This window comes from Ceratina calcarata, unplaced genomic scaffold, assembly GCF_001652005.2.
Source record: "Ceratina calcarata isolate Rehan_Ccalc_2016 unplaced genomic scaffold, ASM165200v1 scaffold379.2, whole genome shotgun sequence".
NCBI lineage: Eukaryota > Metazoa > Arthropoda > Insecta > Hymenoptera > Apidae > Ceratina > Ceratina calcarata.
Window position 1 is genome coordinate 603,577 of NW_017161115.1, and position 8,815 is coordinate 612,391.

The following is an 8,815-nucleotide window of genomic DNA, read 5'->3' on the forward strand; positions in this document are numbered from 1 at the left end:
ACGGCGAGGGAGGGGATAGTGTAGCCAATAGCGGCAACGGCTCTTCTGTGTAAGCTTGTGTAAGTGCGTATGTATACGCTGTGCGATGTATTAGAGGGCCAAAGATTCTCAACCATTTGTTTCTATTTAATATGTATACCACTACGTGGCAACACTTAAAATAATTGAGACCAACTGAACGGGACTAACGTCCTTAATAAAGTTTGAATCGCATGCGAAAATATTGAAAAAGACGCGCATAAAAATTGATAATAATCCGACTGGTCGTAACTACGTTGAATCCTCCATTATTCACCTAAGCGTCGCGTTATTCACGATCCATCGGGAGTGTTCGCGCGCTTTGCAATGCTAATGACATCCGGATGGCATTTAGCCGGCATTTGGAAATATGCCAAGGCGTGGCAGCTATCGACGAGCATCCAGAGAGTGGCTCGTGGCTCTGCTGATATTCAATTCCGTTACACGTCCTTGTGTCGTGGATTAATGTTCACGCCGTATCTTTCGGATACAACTTTTCATGTCTGGTTTATCAGAGTATAACTTTGCTATAGAGATCTCGAATATCGAACAATCTCTTTGTAAATAACTAGAAGGGAGCAAGCTGTATCGAATTTTATTTATAGAGAGCAACAGAGTCTTTGATAGATTTCACATTCCGGTGTAGTGAACGGCTTGTGAAAACGTTTCGAAATCGGTTTTCAATGTGTAAGCAAAATTGTACAGCCTTTATAAAGAAATCGCAGAGTACTCGTACTAAATGCGACTTTTGAAATTGCAAAAGGTTGGAAACGAAGGGAAGAAGGATGAAAAATTGGGTGGGACGAGAAAAACGGAGAGGAGGAATAAATATGCGAGCTCGGGATACAAAAGGGTGTAACGGGCAGCAATTTTAGTAAGCGTTCATCCAAAACATTGCTCGCGTTCTCGTCGCGGCGCGACGTCGACGGTGATGGTTTGGCGAAGATAACGGGGTAAGGCCAGCGTGAGGGGCGCGCGGGACATATTCGTTCGTGATAAAAGAGCGCCGAGTACAATTTTAACGCTCGGTAGTCCGATTACTTGCATCAACGAGCCCGGCGCACGGTTTTGTGCGCCTGTTTCTCCCTCACGGATTTTCAATCCTCACGCGCCGCCAAGACTTTTCAATGCTTTTTCACGAGTAAGTTCTGCTTTCCAACAATTTCACACGTCACGTTGAATTATTTCTAAATTGCTCGATATTTTATTATTTCATCACGAAGTGATTAACGTCGATTTAAAAACAGATAAGTAATTAATAATAAAATCAATAATATTCAAACAATAGTGTAAGATTTGCCAAAAATCTAACTGTAAAATGAAGAGGGTGGCGAACGGTTTAAATAAAAACTCGTGGGCGTAACAAAAATACTTGATATAGTCAACTCTCGTATTTATTCTCGATGTCTCAACACTAGGACGGCTGTACTAAGAGTGCCTCTTTGGTCAAACCTTTCGGTTGTCCTAGGACCTCCCCCATCGCCAGTATGACCTTCGTTCTACGTTTTATGGGTCTTTGTCAAGTCGCATATCCTTTGAAAGGCCTGTGTCGTTGGACACAGTCACCCCTACTCTTCTACGCGTTTTCGAATTTTCTTACAATAGATTTTCATAAAGATAATAAAAACAACAGCATTCAATTATAATGTAAATGTAAATTTTTCAAAAACAATATCGAACAGAATTGAATGCACGTTGTTCAACACATTGTCGTACGAAGCTTGCAATTGGGAGACAGAAGATATCGGAACTCGCGCGATAAGCGAAATCGTGCTGATTTATGGGGCGACAACGTTCGACCGGTTGCCCACTTATGCCAGGCGGCGAGAGATTAGACGCATACCCGCGTGCGTGTCTTCTATCTACCCAATGCGGCGCGGCGGTAATTGAGTTACGCTCGCGACGAAAGGGGAACGAGGATGTGGGTCGCGTACGAAATTAATGGCTGTCCCTTCGATACGACAATAAAACGCAGGTGAAATACGATTGCAGCAAACTAAATCATCGATTGTACTCTTTCGTCGCGTATTATATGAATCACGAGCTTCTATCGACACGAAGAATCGGACAACGATGTCATTTTTCACTGACATCCGATCATCGCAAACAGGCTCTGAACGAGCCTCCCCGGCTTTTATAAATCAAACATTTTTATAAACCAGAAATGTGTTCACCACCTCAATTAGTAATACCGTAATAAAAGCAGTGATAAATCTCAATCAAACAAGACTGACAAATCACGAAACGTAATAAATCATATGACGAATTATCGAATCTTCGCGCAGATTGATAGAATCAAATCCGATTTTCATTTGCTACGCAGACGTCGAGCTGTAAACGACCTATTTTTTCCGATTCGCCGGACGGCACGCATTTTTAAATCGAGGGAAAAGGAGAAGCCGCGGTAGATCGGTGCCAACTGATGGGATAAACAAGGGCGGGCCGGTCGGGTGCCAAATTTCGGCCGAAAGATGCTCGGGAAAGCGTACGGACAAACACAAACGGGGAATAGCTAATCCAGCGATAAACGCGCTTGGGTCGGAGCCAAGTAGTTTTACGGCTCGGGTGTTATCGCGCGACGCTTTTCAAACGGCGTGCCCGCGGTGGAAAAAGTGAGCTCATTTATGAACGCTCCGGCTCGTTACCGGCGTTAAAATCGTAAACACACCGACTATGTTTTAAACCGTTTGCGAATTCTCCATACGGTGCTTTCCGCCAACGCGGATCTAAGTAGCATGCATTGATAACAGCAGATCACGTTGATCAAAAGCTTCTTTTCTTTTCATCTTATCCCGTGGAATTTTTGAAAGCCAGTAAACTTCCCAATTTCTGTTCACGTTTCCTATTTATTTTTCTATAATTTTAACATTAACTTTATAGTTAGAAAAATTATTTTGGCGATGCGAAGTCACTAAAAATTACCTAAATATAAATTCGCTTAAACCAGGATATTGGAAATTCCAAAATTGAACGTTTTGTGTAAATATTTGTCGAACGCGAGCTAATAAACATTCCGATAAACGATTCGCGCTGGCTCACCACCCAACGCGAATTCAACGAGTGCGTTTAAAGTTCTCTTTAGGCATTATTTCAACAGCATTATGTACCGATCGACATGCTTGTTTCTATGAATTCGCAGCGAGCGCGTCACAAACACTAGACTCGGATAAATTTTCGACAATAACGAACATTTCCGGCCGTCAGCTCGACCGACGACAAATCCTTGCCAGGTTTTGTACTCGCGATTAATAGCAAAGCCCCTCATCGAGGATCAAAATTACGCCGCTTGTTTAATATCGTACAATGGCAATCGTTATTATACATTACACGTTTATGAGGCTGTTATCGGTAATGCGGGGAATTAACGTGGCTCGGTGACCCGAAATTAATAAGGAATTACGGTGTTCACGGTGTCACGCCTTGTGGTCAAATTCCGGTAATACCGTCGCGACGCGACGCCTCGGCTAGGTAACCAAAGGGTGCGTTTGTAATCTAGACGTACTCACAGTGTCCGCCTGCGTCCTCTGGGGAGCACTTATGGGCCACCATTAATTTAATTGCGCCATAGCTAAATTCCAATATCGGCGGTTCCTTAATAGTCGCCAGACGTTTACCATCTACTATTTCCACCAAATTTACATTACAGTTAGTCAGGAAAATACATTCTTGTCTAAATGACCAGTTGCATTATCGAGCTAATCCTGTTTACTGCGAAACTATACGAGAATGTAATGCAGATATGAGATGACATTATTCAGAATGTATAAAAGCAACAGTATACCATAAATAATTGACATAAATTTTTAATAGAAAATTGCTTTCAAAGAATAAAATATTGGAACCACCTACAGATATTTTATGTACCAACAGAAACATTTGTTGGTCCACATGAGAATTTCCGGTAAAACCTTATATCATAAAATTGCAGTTAAAAAGGAATACTGCGAAACAATATCATCGTAATAATTCAAAATTCGGTCGCCGCGCTTTCCTCACGAGTCTGTAAAACCTTTATTCGTTCTCGACCATTATTCGGAATAGAGTTGTACCTGGCAGCGCGCCAGTCCCTTCGCGTTCGTATTTCACCGCGTGGCTGCGGGCAGTTAAGTTTCTTCGCGTCGCGCTACGAAAGTAGTACGAGTCGACGACAGGCGCGCCCTTAAGCCGTTTTCATTTTGCAAAATACGTGGTGCCATTCAGCGTGCGCCATGACATTTCTCGAATAACGTGGCACCGCTAATGCGACGAAACATTAAATTCCGCTTTGATCTACGTTTCCTGGGCATGCGAAATACCTGGCGTGCCGCTCTTAATCTCTTATCCATTCAGGCGAAATGTCGTGGTTACGCGACGGTGCTTGTCCAATCTCTTTATATGTCAATTTTAAAGAAACTCGTCATAGAAATTTATTTTCCATCATTCACCCGACTTTCTTTAATTTCTTTTCATATAAAAATTAAATTGCTAAATATCTCTCTCCATTTTTTATATGTCGTATTTAGAATGTAAAACGCCCATTCAGTTTTTCTTCCTTGCACAGTCACTGCGTTTTAATCAACAATGCAAATAGGGGTTTTTTCAGCGAAGTAGTCTCTTGAATTCAAGCAAGTATACATGCTAGTATCTGAAAAATGAAAACTCACCGAGTTGATGTAGTTAATGAGAGACAAGCCGCCGTCCCAGGAGCGTTCTAGCTCGCAGGAGATGTTCGCTGGCCTGAGCGCGTGCGATAGTTCCAAGGTCCTTAATCCCACCGCGAACACCTGCACGCTGTCGTACATGAGCGCGGGTTCCGCCTGAAAAGACCAGACTTTTCTTTAATTTTCTTCTTTTTCGTTGCCCGTCGCGTTGAATATTCGACTTCTCTCGCACGCCCTGGGATACCTTAAACGTCATGCACTCGGCGAAAAAACATTTTTGAAAATTAATAAACGACTGTCTCGACTCGAATCGAGTTTTTGTAAGCTTTTCAGGGCTCGAGCTCTCTTTAGGGAGTGTAGATTTTAAATTGTTATCATTTCGCGGATTAATACAAATGCAACATGATGTTAAGAGCAACAATCAATTGTTGATATTTCAAGAATTTATTTATCGAACGAAATTCAATTATCAAATTAAAATTGCAATTTAATCTCATTTAATGCGTTATCATGGTCGTGTCACGTACATACATACATACATACGTACACACTAGGTTTTACGAAAAGCTTTTAGAATGGGAATTGGCATTCTCCACGGTCCCTTGTACGAGTACTGGCTCGATAATGATCAGAATTATTAACTTGCGCACGGCCAGACGTATCGTACGTTCAAACGGGGGACAAAAACGAGCCACAGGCGGGGAGCTAATTATTTCGAGCGCGTTTTCGAATCCCAATCGGGAGATCATTAATCAGATTGCTCCTACGTTGTTGCATTTTCCATTATCTCTGCCATTTTTTGCAATTCCCTTTGAGAATTATCGCGCGACATTAATCAGCGTTTTACATCAAACGGTATGTATTCTGTTTGATCCGATCTTCACCGATGAAAAATGAAAGACTGTGTCGCGAGAAGACTTTGTGAATAGAATTGATATAAAAAAAAAGTGTATTTAAAAAAATGTTAGAGGCAGAGGATGCTGTGGAAGCTGGAATGAGTAAGCAAGAAGAGTGTAACGAAATGAAATTGACAAACGCCGTGGGGAAATTCAATAACGAGTCGATCTCCGAGGATCGACAAGGGAGAATCGATTTTTGTCAGCGGGGTGAGCATCAAAGCGGACAAAGAATCATCCGCAATTTCGTTAACACGATCGTTTATTGCCGCCCGCGGCTACGATGGAAAACTGAAAACGAGATCGTTATCAGAAATCTTGCCTATTGAAAAAAACCGAAGCCTGCTTAATTAGAGAACGCTTTTGACTACTCAAAGTTCATGACTAATTCGTTAGACTTCTATTTTATTTTTTAACTCGCCTGACGTAATAATAATTTAGTCAATTATAAAATATGAATACTCGTTATCTCTGAAAATGAAAGGAGTGAACCCCTTGGGATATTAAATTAATTATTACATACATACATACATACGTACACACTAGGTTTTACGAAAAGCTTTTAGAATGGGAATTGGCATTCTCCACGGTCCCTTGTACGAGTACTGGCTCGATAATGATCAGAATTATTAACTTGCGCACGGCCAGACGTATCGTACGTTCAAACGGGGGACAAAAACGAGCCACAGGCGGGGAGCTAATTATTTCGAGCGCGTTTTCGAATCCCAATCGGGAGATCATTAATCAGATTGCTCCTACGTTGTTGCATTTTCCATTATCTCTGCCATTTTTTGCAATTCCCTTTGAGAATTATCGCGCGACATTAATCAGCGTTTTACATCAAACGGTATGTATTCTGTTTGATCCGATCTTCACCGATGAAAAATGAAAGACTGTGTCGCGAGAAGACTTTGTGAATAGAATTGATATAAAAAAAAGTGTATTTAAAAAAATGTTAGAGGCAGAGGATGCTGTGGAAGCTGGAATGAGTAAGCAAGAAGAGTGTAACGAAATGAAATTGACAAACGCCGTGGGGAAATTCAATAACGAGTCGATCTCCGAGGATCGACAAGGGAGAATCGATTTTTGTCAGCGGGGTGAGCATCAAAGCGGACAAAGAATCATCCGCAATTTCGTTAACACGATCGTTTATTGCCGCCCGCGGCTACGATGGAAAACTGAAAACGAGATCGTTATCAGAAATCTTGCCTATTGAAAAAAACCGAAGCCTGCTTAATTAGAGAACGCTTTTGACTACTCAAAGTTCATGACTAATTCGTTAGACTTCTATTTTATTTTTTAACTCGCCTGACGTAATAATAATTTAGTCAATTATAAAATATGAATACTCGTTATATCTGAAAATGAAAGGAGTGAACCCCTTGGGATATTAAATTAATTACACTTAATTCCTATTTGACACGTTTCGCCAACTCTTCGGTTTATATTACAATTTTTCATTAAGATGGCTGTTGTTAATAATGACGTTTAATTATTATTGTCCTCCCTGATGAGGATTCTTGAAATATTAAGCTAGGAATTGAAATTAGTCAAGGAGCAATCTGTCGCTAGCCTGGCTAGTCCAATTAGTTGGAGTAATTTCTCGAGCGGAAGTAAAATCGGGATTTCCGAGGACCCGCAGTTGCCGTGATTTAAGTCTTTATATTTTTTCATATTTAATTGAAGAACCAATACCAAATCAAACGGTTTATGTGACCATTACTCAAATGTTATTAAATAAAAATTACCTAAAGGGACAACAGGTCTAAAACGAGCACTTCTTTGAGAATTTTTTTTGAAGAAACTATTAGAGCTACTTTATTAAAAGTGTTGCACAGCTACAAAATGGCGTCATTTTCAGTGTAAATATCGTGGTTTTGACTTCAACCAACCGCCAAAAATTGAAAAAAATATTTTTAAATAAAACGACAACGTTGCGACTTAGATTTACTTCTAAATTAATCATTTTTTCCAACTATTTGTGTTTCAGATGATTTTGTAACGAGTTATCGTGGACACCGCAAAACGAATCTTTTTTTAAATGGCCTCCGTCAATTCGCTCTCACTGACTTGTTTATGAATATTTTTTCACGAAAAAATTACTGAATGTTCTTCAAATCTTATATAACAATGTGCAACAAACTTTAATAAAGTAACTCTAATAATCTCTTCAAAAAAATTCTCGAAGTGCTTGTTTTAGAACCGTACCCCCTCCCCTCCCCCTCGTTTCCCTTAAGAAACAGTATTTAGATAATATGAAACATACAACAAGCTCCGGCTTCCTCAATAATTCGGAAATTTCTGATATCAAAGATCAACGAGAGCTATTACCTATGTTTGCTAGATCAGATAGCGTAGTATCAGGAATGAAAGCAGAGAGGAATTCTGTTCAGGATTTGCAAATATTTGCCGTGTGTATTTATCTGTTCGTTATGGAATACGCACAGCAGCAACATAGCGTTGCGTCTAATTAACGCGACCCGACTGCAGCTAAATTAACCTCGCGTCCGCGCTCTGTTGCACTCAGCCAACTCTCCGATTTCATCGCGTAATTTGCCGCCGAGGCAACTAGAATACTTCTTTAATCGAACAAACTTTCTAATAGGTTATGCATACGTATTTTAATTCGAATTTCCCAACGGGAATAACCGGAAAATAAATGCTTTCGTCTTATCAGCTTCAGTGTACATTGTATTAATTTGTTCCTTCTTTTATCGTCGCCAGTGACAGTTGAGTGACAAAATATGCACATCTGCTTTTTTTTTTTAAAGCGTGTTATCATAAATTATAAGAATTTTTGTTTGTCGGAAGTTGAAAAGGAAATTTATTAACTATCGTAATGAACACGACGCGACGACGGTCGCCTGGAGTTAGATTAGACGGATTGTCGGTTAGTTAGCAGGTATTTGTCGCCGGGTCGCGAAATTTCGCAAGTTCTCTGGCATCGGAATTACCGAGTGGCGGGTAACTTCCGGGACGCGTCTTAATCCCTCTCCGTCGGAATAATCGTCGCGTCGGTCCGAATTAATTCGGTGGCTGTCATTTTTCTTAGCCGAGCCTAACTCCTCGTCGCTGGGACGGTCGGTTTTCGAGTCAGCCGAGATCAGCTGGCTCATTAGCATTTAATGCGGATCGTCGTAACGAATTTTATCCGCCGTCGCGAAACAGTCTCTTACGCGTGGAATAATCAACTGGCGAGAGATCCTTTTTTTTGGAATTGTTCAAACATTTGTGTCGATGTAATACATAAATATATAGAAA

At 40.7% G+C, this 8,815-nt stretch overlaps 1 protein-coding gene across 6 annotated transcripts in view; it reads right to left on the minus strand.

Moving 5' to 3' along the window:
• Nucleotides 1-8,815, minus strand: part of LOC108625896 (glutamate receptor ionotropic, kainate 2) — a 107,117-nt gene that overhangs the window by 26,790 nt on the left and 71,512 nt on the right. For all 6 annotated transcript variants that reach the window (XM_026814340.1, XM_026814337.1, XM_018026226.2 and 3 more), the window contains exon 8: nt 4,662-4,814. In XM_026814340.1, coding sequence (XP_026670141.1) covers nt 4,662-4,814 — 153 coding nt within the window. The remainder of the gene's footprint in view (nt 1-4,661; nt 4,815-8,815) is intronic.